At 51.1% G+C, this 14,985-nt stretch overlaps 8 protein-coding genes across 8 annotated transcripts; 5 read left to right on the forward strand and 3 right to left on the reverse strand.

Moving 5' to 3' along the window:
• Positions 1–387: 387 nt before the first annotated feature.
• On the forward strand, positions 388–1,128 carry Z519_12750 (uncharacterized protein; the record flags this gene model as incomplete). Its single annotated transcript, XM_016770455.1, has 2 exons — positions 388–418; positions 473–1,128. The coding sequence occupies 2 exons, from the start codon at positions 388–390 to the stop codon at positions 1,126–1,128; spliced, it is 687 nt and encodes a 228-aa protein (XP_016613294.1).
• Positions 1,129–1,598: 470 nt separating this feature from the next.
• On the forward strand, positions 1,599–2,341 carry Z519_12751 (uncharacterized protein; the record flags this gene model as incomplete). The annotated part of the gene is made up of 2 exons (XM_016770456.1): positions 1,599–2,058; positions 2,124–2,341. 2 exons carry the CDS (start codon positions 1,599–1,601, stop codon positions 2,339–2,341), a joined length of 678 nt encoding a protein of 225 aa, XP_016613295.1.
• Positions 2,342–2,772: 431 nt separating this feature from the next.
• Z519_12752 (uncharacterized protein) lies at positions 2,773–3,895 on the reverse strand (the record flags this gene model as incomplete). The annotated part of the gene is made up of 2 exons (XM_016770457.1): positions 2,773–3,791; positions 3,853–3,895. The coding sequence occupies 2 exons, from the start codon at positions 3,893–3,895 to the stop codon at positions 2,773–2,775; spliced, it is 1,062 nt and encodes a 353-aa protein (XP_016613296.1).
• Positions 3,896–5,169: 1,274 nt separating this feature from the next.
• Positions 5,170–6,742, reverse strand: Z519_12753 (uncharacterized protein; the record flags this gene model as incomplete). The annotated part of the gene is made up of 2 exons (XM_016770458.1): positions 5,170–5,785; positions 5,838–6,742. The coding sequence occupies 2 exons, from the start codon at positions 6,740–6,742 to the stop codon at positions 5,170–5,172; spliced, it is 1,521 nt and encodes a 506-aa protein (XP_016613297.1).
• A 693-nt stretch (positions 6,743–7,435) lies between these two features.
• On the forward strand, positions 7,436–9,341 carry Z519_12754 (uncharacterized protein; the record flags this gene model as incomplete). Its single annotated transcript, XM_016770459.1, has 2 exons — positions 7,436–7,848; positions 7,898–9,341. 2 exons carry the CDS (start codon positions 7,436–7,438, stop codon positions 9,339–9,341), a joined length of 1,857 nt encoding a protein of 618 aa, XP_016613298.1.
• A 179-nt stretch (positions 9,342–9,520) lies between these two features.
• On the reverse strand, positions 9,521–10,045 carry Z519_12755 (uncharacterized protein; the record flags this gene model as incomplete). The annotated part of the gene is made up of 1 exon (XM_016770460.1): positions 9,521–10,045. The coding sequence occupies one exon, from the start codon at positions 10,043–10,045 to the stop codon at positions 9,521–9,523; it is 525 nt and encodes a 174-aa protein (XP_016613299.1).
• Positions 10,046–11,322: 1,277 nt separating this feature from the next.
• On the forward strand, positions 11,323–12,173 carry Z519_12756 (uncharacterized protein; the record flags this gene model as incomplete). Its single annotated transcript, XM_016770461.1, has 2 exons — positions 11,323–11,746; positions 11,839–12,173. 2 exons carry the CDS (start codon positions 11,323–11,325, stop codon positions 12,171–12,173), a joined length of 759 nt encoding a protein of 252 aa, XP_016613300.1.
• A 502-nt stretch (positions 12,174–12,675) lies between these two features.
• Z519_12757 (uncharacterized protein) lies at positions 12,676–13,954 on the forward strand (the record flags this gene model as incomplete). Its single annotated transcript, XM_016770462.1, has 3 exons — positions 12,676–12,961; positions 13,025–13,152; positions 13,199–13,954. 3 exons carry the CDS (start codon positions 12,676–12,678, stop codon positions 13,952–13,954), a joined length of 1,170 nt encoding a protein of 389 aa, XP_016613301.1.
• Positions 13,955–14,985: the final 1,031 nt, after the last annotated feature.

A 14,985-nucleotide genomic window follows, 5' to 3' on the forward strand; every position in this document is an offset into this window, starting at 1 on the left:
TGGAGATTGGAGGGGCCACAGCAGCCGCGGAGAGGCAGTTGCTCGAAGTCGATAGTTAGAGCACGACCATTGATATGTTGTCCCCAGGCAATGCGTCTCCAGCCGCTGCATGGCCGTGATTGTGAACCCACTCAGTTGCAGATTGCCCACGATCCCACTTTCGCCATAGGGGCCACCAGGAGTTTTCGGAAGAATGAGGTAAGCAAGGCGAAATGCCACCGATTCACTGAGCAGATCAGAGCTCTCTATATCACTGCCGCGGAAATGGTAACTTCCATTCTAATCGCGGGCTGACTGAGAGTGCCATAAACCCATCGAGGCTCTGTATATAGAGACAGGGCATTGAATTACTATCCAATTGAGCCTCAAGCAAGCAACGAACTCAAAATGGAGCACATTGACGGAGCTGTCATCAACCGTGATGTCGCTGCTCGCATGGAATATATGTAGTCCTTCCTTCAATGGGACGCAGCCAAAGATGGAAAACTCATTGAAACCTGCAAGGAGGTGCTTGCTCCTATTGTCACCAATGTCGTCGACGCCGTCTACGACCACCTTCTCAAGTACGACCTCACCGCCGAATCTTTTGCGCCGAAACAGTCACAGGAAGGCGTCACCGCAGACGCAAATGTGCGCGACCTTCATGCTGGCCACGAAAACATCAAATATCGGAAGGACTTCTTGAAGGGTTACCTGGTCAGATTGGTCTCGAACCACGGCTGGACTCCCGAGAGCAAGTTTTGGGAGTACATTGACATGGTGGGAAATGTCCACACAGGCTCCACAGATTCTGGTTTGAAGCACCGGAAGAACAGATCTGCCCTCTTTGTGGAGTACCGCGAAGTCAATCTATTGCTTGGATGGGTCGAGAATGCCGTCACCGACATTGTCATGGGCGTCGAGGGGTTGGAACTGCAGACAAAAGTGGACATTCTGAAAGCTCTTAACAAGTTTTGGTGGATCCAGAACGATCTCTTTGCGAGACACTATATCACAGGTTTGAAAGTGCCCCAGGTGGAAGAGGCGCGGCGCCTGCTGACCTGGATTGACAAACTCAAGGCTGATCCGGTATTCCCGATTGTCTCGGCGATTGTGCTTTTTGTCGCCATCTTCAGCTTGAAATTCTGAGTGGGCCCCACAGATGTCAGCTTGGTATTGTTGTTCCAGCGGTCAAATGTTATTGAAAGGCGCCTGTGTGAAGAGTTCATTTGAGATAGATAGACGTGAGAATTTGCGCTGGGATAGAACAAATTATGGACCGGGTTGGGGCAAAGCTCTCGGTCGCTGAATGCTGCTCGAGCCAGATATTGATCGTCTGGAGGCTCCTGCAGGAATCTAACATATTTTAGAAGTTCGAAGAAGAGAGAGCTGTGTTTTGGTTCTCCGCTGTTGTGAACGTTCGCCACTGGGAGCCTCAATCAAAGCCAAGCAAAAGGTCCGCAAACAATTTGGCAGGCGGAGACATTCCAATTTTGGAGGTTCAATGCTGAATAGTAGAACAACTTCAATTCGTCACCCTGGACTCCTGAATCACCCTCTGAGCCTCGCATACATAACATCTCCTCAACCCGCAAGCTTTACCAAGATTCCAACGCACCATGATCTGCTCGAGCTGCCGTCGTGCGTTTCTCCCCCGCATTCGCTCTTTCAGTCCCAACTGCAATGTACCAATATCCTCCACCACCACCTTGCGCTACGCATCGACAGTCCCTGCGACTCCCAGTGCCGCCCCAGTTCCAGCTCCTGCGGCTATCTCTATAAGCGAACCTAATCCGACCCAGTCGTCAAACTCGTCGGGAATCTCCCAACCTCTTTCCGAACCACACACTCCCTCGACCTCGATCGCGAAGACGACTGGACCAACCTCGACCAAGGACTCGAAAGGGTCCTCGAGGCCAAAAAGCTCGGTACCGGGAGGCAAGGAGCTTCGGGGTCTCGGCTACACAAAAGCGAAGCCAAAAGTCCTGGCATTGGAGGACGATGAGTATCCCGAGTGGCTGTGGGGTTTGTTGGATCAGACTAGACTTGGAAACGATGGAGAAAAGGTCGATTTATCAGGTACTGGCGTTCCTTTCATGCGTACAGCATTCTCGCGAAAATAGCACCTATTAACACTATCTAAGCAATGACCAAAAAGCAACGCATCCGGTACGAAAAGAAACAGGAACGTCTCCTGAAAGACCTACCCAAAGAAATCCCTGTCCATGAACAAAGCAAAGATCTGACGGGCCCTGGCGACGACGCTCTGACGAGTTTACAACGTCGGCAAGAGATTACTAAGAACGCGAGGGCAGCGAGACGGAGGAGTATTAGAGAGAACAATTTCTTGAAGTCAATGTAGGGGGTTAAAATGGTTGTTTGTCTGTATCATATGTTGTCAAGGGACCTAGAATTTAAGACATCATCGAATTGTGACCCTCCAAGGGACACCATTCGGCCAGTCGAGGAAACACACAAGTCATCGGAACTGCCCTGCTATTCAATGTCTATATATTCGCTCAATACCGGATTGCGCGATTGCCGGCGCGCCTCCAATGCCGGCGATCTGAAGAACGCCTCGATATTTCCATGCCTCGTGTACTTCCTGCGACGTCATGTGCGGCCAGCCATGCAAAGAGCTGGTGTCGAAGATCAGTTCCGACGGGGTATCATTTCATTCGATCCGTCCCTTTCCCCATTAGCAGAATGTCAGTTAATTCCCATCGTGCCTGTCGTTGTCGTCTCTTGCTCCTCCTGATGCTTTACCAAACGCCAACGGCAAAACATGCGTCACTAGGCGCGTATACTACTCGCGGCCGAACTCCATCTCAATCTTCTCAACCCGGTTCCGGTCGACCTTATTGATTCTTGTCCACAACTTCCACCAGGGAGACCCATCTCGCCTTCGATCCTTCCAACCTCGCGTCCCCAAGCATATCCCGCACTGAAACTGATGGCCGAGAATACGAGTACCACGCACGCTGAAATCATCCACGAAGCGAGCGTTGGGCTGATCAGCTCCTCGCCAGTCGCCACTGCTGTTGCTGCTTTGGCGCCGGCAGCCCGGACTTTCTTGGCGGCGTGTCGATCTTTGCTCGATTCGCGCGACTTTCGCTTCGTTTGCTTGTTGGGTGAGGAAGTTCGCCTCTGTCGAGGCCCATCCTCGAGCGCTGATTCGGGGACAAGCCGCAGAGTTGTTGGTTGCGTCGATGCTCGTTGCGGTGGCGGCCTGGCATCAGGGTTTTTAGGTCGAACTGCAGCGGCGCACGAGAGTAGAGTCGTCAGAGAGGCTCGCAAGGCAGCATCATGGTCTGGTTGGTATGATGACGAGGCAGGGCGATTCCTTGGGTGCATTTGTTGCTGGTAACCGCGCTGAGTGAGTGAGCGGTCAGCCTGGGGCTCAGATGCTAATGTGGCACCTGGAGGAAAATAGGGATCTTGTACGGATCGATTATGGGACGACGGGGGGTGCGAGAATGCATTCGGCTGGGGCGTGAACACTTTGCCCAAGCTGCCAACACCTAGAGCGGTAGAGGTTTCATCATCATCCGCTGTGTCACCTTGATAGATCTCTTCGTTCGAGCTGCTGAGAACCCGATCACTCTCGCTCTCACTCTCTTCATATTCATCTTGGCTACTTCCCGCGGTGCTCACAGACCGCGGTTGAGGATGTGCAACGTGTGGAGAAGGTTGAAGTTGACGGGATTGGCGCTCATCTTGAGACCGGACTTGGAGTCCGGTGGTGATGATATCGTTGTTCGTGGACGATAAAGAGGCTGACGAAGCGCGTGACGAGATCTCAACCCACGAGTCTATGGAAAGGTCAGCAACTCTGCAGGTAGGTGGAATGTAGTGGCTAGAAGCAGATTCTACCTTCAGAGCGTATCCCCGGAATACTCGCATTGGGTGCCGACATTGGCTGAGACTCTGTAGCCCAGGGTGCCCGATTTTCTCCTCGCTCACCTCTGAGTGAGCCAAATGGCTCTACTTGAGACGGTCGCATACTTGAGAAATTGTAGCCTTATGGGATGTAGGCTAATGAATTGGAAGCCGAAGTACGTTCCCTCCGCGGCGCCCTCTCGGATCCCACAAATACGTGTTCACTTCTTGAAGATCCTAGAAGCAGCGAAGAAGGTCTGACTCAAATTCGTTTAGAACGAGGGACGTCAAGATCTTGGAGAGGCCACGCGATGTGGCAGAATAACTGGTAGAATCCTAGGCTGGATCTCACCGCTGACGGATGACGATGGCGGAGGATCTGTCCTGGAGATCGCGATTGCGGGATCGCGACGATCAGCCACCGGACCTTTCTGCGAGGGCGGGGGACGGCCTTTCTCGGGCTCGAAGTCGACGATGATTGTGGTCAGATCAGAGTGCGGTTATGGGAGTGAGGTTGGGAGGAAAAAGGGAGTGGCTCCGAATGTCGAGTACCGCAGATTGAGGGTCTCGTTTATCCTGCCAAAGACCAGGTCAGTTCAGCCAGCTTGTGCCAGGTATGCAAGCAACGCTGGAACCGGAATGCACAACGCAGGCACTCAATGAGTTAACGTAGAGACAGGCCACTGAGCAGGTTTCTTGCAAAGGCGGCACTGAATGGACGGCTGATCATGATTGGGCGGGACACATATCAGGTGAAAGTGCAGAGCCACAAGTGCTGATCAAGAGATGGAATCACGCGCGCAGTCCATGCTGGCAGTTGTCTGGCGGTGTCAGACGAATCCAATCATCAACCTCCGTCACCAGTCACCGCTCCAAGGTCACTGCGTTATATCGAGGTGGGCCTCGTCAATAATTCTCCGTATCCCGCTCCACGACATCGGGGCGAGGCAGCCCTAACTTGTAGGGTACTCGGTACATTACTTATGACTTTGAGTAATTACTAGAACAGAAGGGCTGAATAGAAAGTCGAGTTTTTATTTCCCACACTCATTAACTCCAACGACCGTTCAAGGAATCATGATTCCCCATTAGACCCAAATACGGCATGAAGAAAGAAATGCAATTTTTGAACTTTTCTGAACCCTCGAATCCTCACCGTCGTCATATTTCCATGCAACGCGTACAATGGGAAAGACTCGAGGTACAATCATGGATCAAACAGGCAATGAAGTCTCCCCACTCATAAGGCCGTATCCAGTGATCCGTATGCGTTCCAAGTCGATGGAACACCACTACTCCTGCGTCATCAGCTCAGAACGTGGTCTTCTTGCCAGAGAAGTCACCGAATCCTCCACGATTGGTAGTGCCGCCCCGTCCACCACGAGCACCTCCGCGAGCACCACCACGGCCTCCGCGTCCGCCGCGTCCGCCAAAGTCTCTACCGCCGCCACGGCCTCCGCGAGGAGGACCTCCACGGCCACTGCGAGCGGGAGTGTCACCATTCTGTTGACGAGGCTGGGCGTAGTCAACGCGCATGGGGCGGTTCTTGACGTAGGAACCCTGTGCGCCTTCGAGCGCAGCCTTCGCCTCATCCAATGTTGGAAAAGTGACATAGCCATACCCTTTGACATTGCCGGTCTCTTTGTCAGTGGGGATGCGGACCCCGGTGGGTGTTCCATAGGGCGCAAATACGTTGTAAACGTCGTCCTCAGTGATCTCGAAAGATAAATTGCCCAAGAACAACGTATCGGAGGGCTCACTAAGCTTGTCGCCATAAGATTGGCGTCGTTTCTCCTGTTTGTCCCCGGCGTCAGTCTTCTTGTTAGCGAAATCGACGTTCATGACACGACCGTCAAGCTCGTAGCCTTGCTTCGCAGCATGGGCCTTTGCTGCATCCGGGGCATTCACGAATTCGACGTAACCGTAACTATATCTCATCAGTCATTATAGAACCAAATACAACAGAGATGCTGACTTACCCTTTGGATCTGCCATCTTCACGTTGAGTGATCAAACGAACGCCTCCGAGCTCACCAAACTCTTCGAACTCTGACTTCAGCCACTCCTCGTCGACATTCCAGGAGAGGTTGCCGACGAATAGGATGGAGCCCTTGGAATCTTCATCATTGTCGACCTTTGTCTTCTTTGCTGCAGGCGTCTCGACATCCTCAGCCTTGCGCTTGGCAGGTTTCGCTTCTGCCTCTTCTTCGTCACTGTCCTCGGACTCATCAGAATCGCCGCTGCTCTGATCTTCGTCACTGCTTTCGTCGGTACTCTCGGTATCTTCATCGCTGTCCTCAGCAGCAGCGTCAGCGTCAACAGGCTTGACGCCATTTTCCTTGGTTGTCTTTGTCGTCTTGGGAGCTGCAGGCTCTTCATCGCTTTCCGATTCGTCAGAGCTCTCCTCTTCGTCAGACTCCTCTTCGCTGCTTTTCTCGCTTTCCGAAGCATCGGTAGCCGACTTGGCCTTGGGAGCAGAACCGTTCGCATTCGGAGCTACGTCTTCAGCCGCCGATGCTTCAGAGTCGGACTCGCTTGAATCTTCCTCGGCATCATCTTGTCCATGGACTTTGACGCCATTGACACTGTTGGTTTTGACTTCATCTTCAGACTCGGAATCCTCCTCAGAGCTGGTGGAGTCTTCACTTTCCTCCTCGGAGCTTTCCTCCTCAGAACTTGACTCCGATTCGGGAGTTGGCTCCTTGACTGGGATCTTCTTGTTTCTCTTGTCTTTCTTCTGCTCCTTTGCAGCAACCTCCTTGGCGATCACTTTACTCTTGGCCTTCACACTTTGCGAAGGCTTGGTCACGGCTGCGCCCTTGACTTTCGACAGGGCACCGGGTTTGGACCCGGGAGGGACAGCCTTGGACTTGACTTTGGACATACTGAACAGGAACTGACAAAAGTGCATGGTTAGTTAGTTGAATACGAACAAAAGACGAAGGAGTTGTGACAGACTTGAAACCCTCTGGAGTTGAAATTTTTCCTCCAGCAGAACCACGAAAAGAATTTTGATGTGCGTGCAGCAAAACCCTCAATCCACCAGGTGGAATTAAAAGCCCCCGGCCTCACTAAATCACTTGCTTTTTGCAAGGGATAGGCAGAAACGTGAATTTCCGCTGAACGCGCGACACCACAGACAGAACTTGAGCAGAACTCGCCAGCAGGATAAGACAAGCAAGAACCTGCAAAGAGTCTTCAGGACAGCCCTCAGTAGCAACAGACCCACAGAGCCCTCGATAGACCTCAAGGTAATGATGCCCTCGAAAATATGCCCACGATGGTCAAATTGGATAACGTGTGCAGCAGAAAGTTAGCAGTCCGAGATGAAGAAGGAAAGAAGATAGACAGGCTTTCACCTACTTTTTCTTGGAAGCCGAAATTTTTCTCCATTTCTCCACCTGATAAACCTTATCTTACCTACTACATCAACTAACAGAAAGGCTGGGTCTGGGCATTTAATCCACTTTGGGAACCACTGGAAATCTGCATCTTCACAATCAGAACCGACCCGACCCGAACCAGCTCTTGCGATTTTCATTCCGCCATCCAGCCGCTCGTCTGTCTTTCCCACACCATGTCGAGCCTATCAAATTCGCACAGGCCCCGGAAAAAGCGAAAACAGCCTCCTGCTCTGATCCGAAAGAACACCATCACTGACATTGTCAAACTCGACCCTGACGACAACAATGCCATCACCCCCGAGTTCCCCCTGGTGGCTTTCCTGTGGCCAGCTCGGGGCACAACATCTCAATGGATTCTGCTGCCACTGGTTTTGATAATTGTTGGCCTCTTCAGATGGAGCGTAGGGCTTTGGGACCACTCGGGCTACAGGACACCTCCAATGCATGGAGATTTCGAGGCTCAGCGACATTGGATGGAGATTACAATCCATTTGCCAGTATCGAAATGGTATTTCTATGACCTTCCATACTGGGGCCTCGACTATCCTCCTTTGACAGCTTATCACAGCTGGCTGTGCGGCAAAGTGTAAGCATCCCCCATGATTAAGGGAATTCGAGAGCTGACGGAGAGAAAGGGGATCTCTATTCAATCCAACCTGGTTTGAGCTCGATAAGTCTCGTGGCATGGAGGAATCAGATCTCAAAGTGTTCATGCGGGCCACTGTCATCCTCTCAGAATACCTTATATATGTCCCAGCCTTGATCATATTCCTTCGGCACTTTAGCAGGATCCATGGCACCGGGACAACCTCAGCATCCATTGCCCTCGTGGCAATTCTCATGCAGCCAGCGAACATTCTCATCGACCACGGCCATTTTCAATACAATACTGTCATGCTCGGCTTGGTTGTCGCGGCTCTGTCAAGCATATATGCCGGTCGACTGTTGTGGTCCTGCATTTTCTTCGTCGCCGCGCTTGGATTCAAGCAGATGGCGCTATACTATTCGCCTGTCATCTTCGCTTACCTGCTGGGTTCTTGCCTGACTCCACAAATCCGCCTTGGGAGACTCATTTCGATCTCCCTCATCACAGCCCTTGCATTTGCGGTCTTGTTTGCTCCATTGCTTGTGGGATCAATGTACGACATCTATCAGCAAATCCACTTCTCTGAGATGCCTCCGCCGCCACTCCTTGCTGACAAAAGAATCACTCTCGACCCTAACATTCCCGTGGAAATGATTGCTCTTCAGCTTAGCCAGGCCGTACACCGAATCTTTCCTTTCGCCCGCGGCTTGTTCGAAGACAAGGTGGCTAACTTCTGGTGCTTCACCAACACTTTCTACAAACTCCGCAGGCTACGGGGGGTTGTCGACCTCTCTCGCATTTCTGCTCTTGCCACTCTCGGATCTATCCTAGGACCGATGCTGGTCATTGGGGCAGTGCCGAAGAAGACGCTGCTCCCTTATGCGCTAGCTACATCGGCATGGGGGTTTTTTCTCTTCTCGTTTCAAGTCCACGAAAAGTCGGTGCTGCTCCCGTTGCTCCCGATGACGCTGCTCCTCGGGAGCAAACAAGGCCTCAGCAAAGAATATCGAGCGTGGATTGGGTGGGCAAATGCACTGGGCGTCTGGACGATGTTCCCGCTCTTGAAGAGGGACGGCCTCACGATCCCATATGTTGTGGTATCACTTCTGTGGTGCTACCTACTGGGGCTGCCACCAACCAGCGTAAGCGCCTACTACGACCCTGATCACGAGAATGTCACCGGCCGGCCACAGGCACCCCATGATTTGGCAACACCCACCAAAATTTTACATTTCCAGACTTACATTGTCATGGCATTCTGGCACCTTCTGGCAGCATTTACAACACCGCCCGAAGATAAACCTGACTTATGGGTGGTGGTGAACGCGTGCATTGGTGCTGCTTGTTTTGGAGTCTGCTACCTATGGTGTTTTTGGAAATTGATATTGGAGAGCGGGTTGCTCGATGGGTATTTCGAGGATCGTTCGGGGTTCGGAGAAACTCAACACGTTCCAAGGAATTCATCGGTTGTTGTGGAGAAAAAGATCAAGTGATTCGTCTATACAGGTCGTCTCAACAAATCCGGCCTTAATGTTCCCCTCAAAGGACGGTGTTAGGTTTATAGTCCAGCACCCGTCAGATGCCTAATTGTACAATTACTTGTCCTGGTAACCCTAGTGTGGTTTCGTAAACCCAGCTTAGCCCATGCTCTCATCAGGAATTCCACGCTTATTCACGCATAGTTGACCACTCCCCTGACCGCCCAAATCTCCCCATTGCCCACTCTTCCGACAACACCGTCGACGATCAAACTGCCTGGGTTGATAACCCTGTCCCCACCATCATTTTCCTCCCACCACAATTCCTGCCCACCTAGTGTCTTGATTTTATTCGATTTGCCCTGCTCCCACGGACTCACGGGAACAATATGCTCTTCGACGAATCTCTGCAGATTTCGGGCTGCTTTGTCTTCGTCCCTCTCGGCATCCACACCTGAATCATCGCCCGGTCGATCTTCCCATGGTTTGCGAGGAAGAGCTTGCATCGCAGAGTTCAATGGAGCCAGGAGTGTCGTATTGTCTTCCGGCTTGGTGGATTCGAGGCGGGATGTGACGGTGGAGATGTCGCGTGTCAGGGAGGCAAAGATATTGATCTTGCGGGTTTGCGGGAGGATATCAGAGATGGAAAGAGTATTGTCGCCAACATTGCCGCCAAATTGCCCAGGCTCGGCGCCGCCTTGAACGGGCCCCGGCTTCATTGCAGTTTGGTCTTGATTCAGGTGGATCACCAGAGTATTCGAGGGTGAGGGGGGTTTGCCGCCCCAGACATTCAACGGCGAGAGAGTAGCAGCGAGGGAAATTGATGAGAGAAGGGAGTACAGCAGAATTGTACGATGCATCTCGACTACGATTGTAATGTATCCTTTGCGGTGTTTCGGTCGAGAGAAGGTGGAAATCTAGGCATGCGACAATATAGCAAGTAGTACGTAGTGGCCCGGCAAGCGGGAATGCGGGCTGTGCGGCCGAACTAGGAATTCTGCACCTCATCCCGTGACATGATGTATCGAATGAATCTCTGTCACTTACACCTGGGAGCAGCTACAACGTCTACAAACAAATACTGTACGTATAACCGTCCTTTGCTTTTGCTGCGAGATGCCTGAGAATCATGTTCCAGGACTTCTAGCGTAACAAGGCGGCGTGGCTGTGCTGGGCTGGTGGTGGACTGGCAAGGCAGAGGTCTGTCAGGTCACATGTCAAACCTAATTAGATCGCTGGGAGCAGGGCAGTTGACAGTGCTGTCAGAGGGCCAATTTTTGACAGTTTGGTAGAGGATCATGAATTCGCTTTTTTGGCGCCGTCTACCTAATTCCTGAGTGTTTTATCAGTCCTGTCCTGTTCCTCGATGCCTCCGCTGTGCTAGGTGTTCGTAGCCCTAGTCGCTGCCCCTCTGGGTGGTGTTTGTGGTGGTGTTGTCTTGTCAGCATCAACCAGAAAAGCGTTCTCGATTCCCGATCTGCTGGACAGGCCTCTGTGCGTTGTTGCACGTGCACGCCGAACCCTGAAGTGCTCTGTTACACTAGAAGGGAAGAAACAGCCCTTCCTATTCATGCTTCACAGGTCTCTCCACCTTGGTCCCTAACCTTTATAGCCACTAGTTCATGAACCGCTTGCTATCAAAGTCACGCTGCCCTTTCCAGAACGATTCCAAAGCTTTTAGCCCTTAAATCTGCAAGAATGTTTTCATCAATCATCAGCTGGAAAACAATCTAGGCAGCCGAGCTCGGGAGCCGACAAGAAGTGTGGCTACCGTTTAGTTTGATAGAGGCTCGGAATCCAAACTCCCGACTCCACTTTCCTGTGTGACTCTCTTCTAGGTTGCGGCTTTTGAAGTCCATCTGTTCTTCTAAAGAAGCCATGTGCCCGCCGAGCGTCATGGCCCATTCATCACTGTGTGGCCACATGCATCATCGCACACAGAAGAAACAACGGTTTTCTCTTTCGACTCGAATGAAATATTGACAACTACCTCCGAATGGCGGCTTCTTTGTACCTGTTGCGTGTGTTGTCAGAGCCGGCGGAAGTCGACCGCGAGAGTTGGGAGAAGTGGTACTGTTCAGAAAACTTACCCAGCTTGGTCAACGCAAAGGCGGTCACAAGGGCAGGTTTGTACCAGGCCTTCGACGATTATCCGCTTGCTACCAAAACCCCAAAGGCAGTGGGCCAGACGACTCTCCATGGCGTAAAAGTTACGCATACCGACATCGAGCCGCCGACAGAGAAAACATTCCTTGCTATGTGCCAGATCGAGGATCCCACATTAGCGAGAAGCCAACACTTACAGAACGTCGGCCAGGCTGGGGAGGTGCTTTCAGGGAAATCCCCGACGTCTTGTGGCGTGTGGGATTCAAGAGTATACAAGCTTATCCAGGACTTCGACCCAAGGGGACTTGGGCACAGTAAGTTGTACTTGTGGACCTTCCTCGACAGCATCCAAGAGCCTTGCGCCTTCACTGACATCATTCCCACCGAGCTCTCGGTGGGTTCTAAGCGCCGGCGCCTTTCATTCTTAATGTTCAAATGGAGCCTCCAGACGATGATGACTACAACAATTTTTACCGGGATGAACACTTGTATATGCTCTCAAGAGTTCCGGGATACCGTCGGTCGCAACGCTACCAGCTGGAATCTTCGGACGATGTTGACCTGTCAGCTGTTCCCAGATTCATGGCAGTCCATGAATTCGAGACACTAGACGCATTGGATGGCCCCGAGCTCAGAGAAGCGGATGCAAGCCCAAATACTCATCGGATTATTGGAAGTGCGAAAGCAGTGAGTGTCCGGGGGTTCAAACTTGTGAAGACATTTGGAGACATAAAGGAGTAGAATCGCTTTATGGCGCACAATACACTGTGAAAGATCTCTAGGTATGGTTCTGGAGTCTACTGGCTTCGACCTCCACTCCTCCTGGAGGTGCATGAACAACTTGGGCAAATTGGGGCCACCGAAATGGAGATGTTTTCGTTGGGGCAGAAGTGCAACCAACTAATTAATCGAGTAGCCACCAACACCTAATCTCCGTCGGAGATGCAAATACCGGCCGCCTTGGGGGTTTCTAGTTGACTTTTGTTTTGTCGTCTGCACATAACCCACAGGAGTTTGAATGCCGAAAGCTAAACCAAACGAAAGAAGCCCGGTGGTGTTCCGCTCGCGACAACCCTCTGATGCTTTCTGCCTCGAACGATCCCCGCAATATCTTCGTTCGGCCATCATTTCCCACTCGCAAAAAGTAATATTAACAATGGCAAAGAGTAAGTATTTCAGCAAACGACATAGCTCATTGCCAGGAAAGTGACAGCTGACGGAAGAGGCATGCGCTTTATCGCAAATGGCTCCACTCAATAGACATGCTCTGGTATTCGGGGCCTCTGGCGTTTCTGGCTGGGCAGTTGTGAATCAGCTGCTACATGATTTTCCAGAAGCAGGAACATGGAGCAGGGTTACCGCCTTAACGAACAGACCTCTTGATATTGAGACGTCACTATGGCCGAGAACAAATAAGCTCCAGATTGTTTCCGGCCTCAATCTGCTAAAGGGAGAGCAGAAAACACTCGTGGAGTCTATGAGAAGCAAAATCCCAGGCATTGAAACGGTCACACATGTTTTCTATTATGGTAAGTTCATTGTCGTGTTCAGGATCTTTCGAAGTGATCGACCCAAATCTCACTCCCGTCCAGCCTACAAAGCGAATCCAAACTTTGAACAGGAGAAAAAGGATGCTGTTGATATGCTCTCTCGGTCAATCATAGCTGTGGATGAGCTCTCTCCAGTTTTAGAATGTATCGCCTTCCAAACCGGCGCAAAGGTAGGTGGTTGGCTTACCTCAAGTTCCAAGATTAACCCTTCCACAGATGTACGGGTTTCTTCTTCAAGAAGACCATTACTTTCCTGTCCCTCTGAAAGAGTCTTTGCCTCGACTTAAGCCACCTTATAGTGACCAACTCTTTTACCACGCTCAGCTCGATTGGTTGAGCGAATATTCCAAGGGAAAGTCATGGACGTGGTGCGAAACCCGACCAGATATCATTGTTGGATTCGCTCCAAACCATTCTGCCTACTCCTTGGCGGCTTCTTTGGGCATTTACTTCTCCCTTTGGAAGGAAATTAACGGCTCCGGCAGTGTAGTCCCCTTTCCAGGGACCATGAAAAGCTGGAGAGCAAAACACAACGAGGCCGGCAGCGACATGATTGCCAAGCAAACAATATTTCTTTCTTTGCACCACGATGTGAGCGGCAACGGAGAGGCCTTCAATGTGGCGTCATCTCCCCAGTATGAGACCTGGGAAGAGAAATGGCCACAACTTTGCGCGTATTTCGGGCTGAAATCGGCTCCGCCTGATGATCGATCTAGAGAAGTTCGAGCATATATCAACGACAATCTTCCCGAATGGAAAGCCCTGGAAGAGAAATACCATCTTCGGACGGATATCGCTCAGTCAGGAATAACCATGCCGGGTTTTGAAATCCTCCACCTGACCCTCGCCGATTTCGATCGACACTACGACTTGACCAAGATTCAGAATGCGGGGTTCCATGAAAGGAGTTCAGTCATGGAGACGTGGGGTGATACTTTCGATAGGATGCGAAAAGCAAAGATGATTCCGTAGCACGTCTTCTGACTAGGAGGTGGTATATGCGTTGTGCAGTAGTGCCTTCTGAGTTCTGACATACATCGACGTCGAGAAGTTGTTGGATTGTCTCTGTAACATGGGCAATGTATACACAATTGCGGCTGCCCAACTGGGAGAATATTTGAACGAATCGGCTTCTCGAAAGGCATAAATGAGACAGTTCAATCCCAGACCCATTGGATGATAAGAAGAAATACGACTTGGCATCTTTCTCAAGATCCCATTCCTCTTCCTATTCCGCTTTTACCCCTTTGTGAGAGACAAGAGTACATTCCTCTTCCAAGAAGTATTCAATTATTCCGTCCACAAGCCTCCTAAGTACTGCAGTCGCATTAATAAGCACTTTGGAAGATCCATAGTCATATGCCGACATTGACAAGCTGAAGGTTTATTTCTGGGCCAATGGTTACTGCGTACTCAACCCTTTGATCTCGGTGTCATTTGTAAACAGAGATCGTTGCGGCTGTTTAACACCACCCTCCTCCTCCGAACAATCAATCACTTGAGTGCTCTCATTTTTCACGGATGCACCCTATTCCTTGTCGCTGTACGTAACGTGGAGATTCTCTGTGATATTCTTGTCGAAAGAGGATCTTTCTTCCTCTGACAAATGGGTTAAGTCAAGCGCCACTTCATCCCCAAAGAGTACACTTATCTCCTCGAGACTGAGACTTTTGGTTTCCGGGAAGTATAGTATGACAAACGGTAGCATCAGGGATGTCACAATGATGAAGGCCAAATAGAATCTCCATCCGATATGGTTGAAGGCCGGACCGGCAGTAGTCGTGCAGACTATCATGCGTAATGAAGAAGGTGGTCTCGGGCTGTTGTACTTACCTGATGTCGTCAAAAATAGCCCACTGACGGAGAAACCTACTCCTCGCGTACGCATATGGGTTGGGAATGTTTCACCACAATAGACACAGCTGGTGACGTTGACACTCAGCCCGTAACATGGGACGAATAAGAAGACAAAAGCCACAGCAGCACCAGAGCCACCCTTGTTG

The sequence above is a fragment of the Cladophialophora bantiana genome, assembly GCF_000835475.1.
Source record: "Cladophialophora bantiana CBS 173.52 unplaced genomic scaffold supercont1.35, whole genome shotgun sequence".
In the NCBI taxonomy this organism is placed as follows: Eukaryota; Fungi; Ascomycota; class Eurotiomycetes; order Chaetothyriales; family Herpotrichiellaceae; genus Cladophialophora; species Cladophialophora bantiana.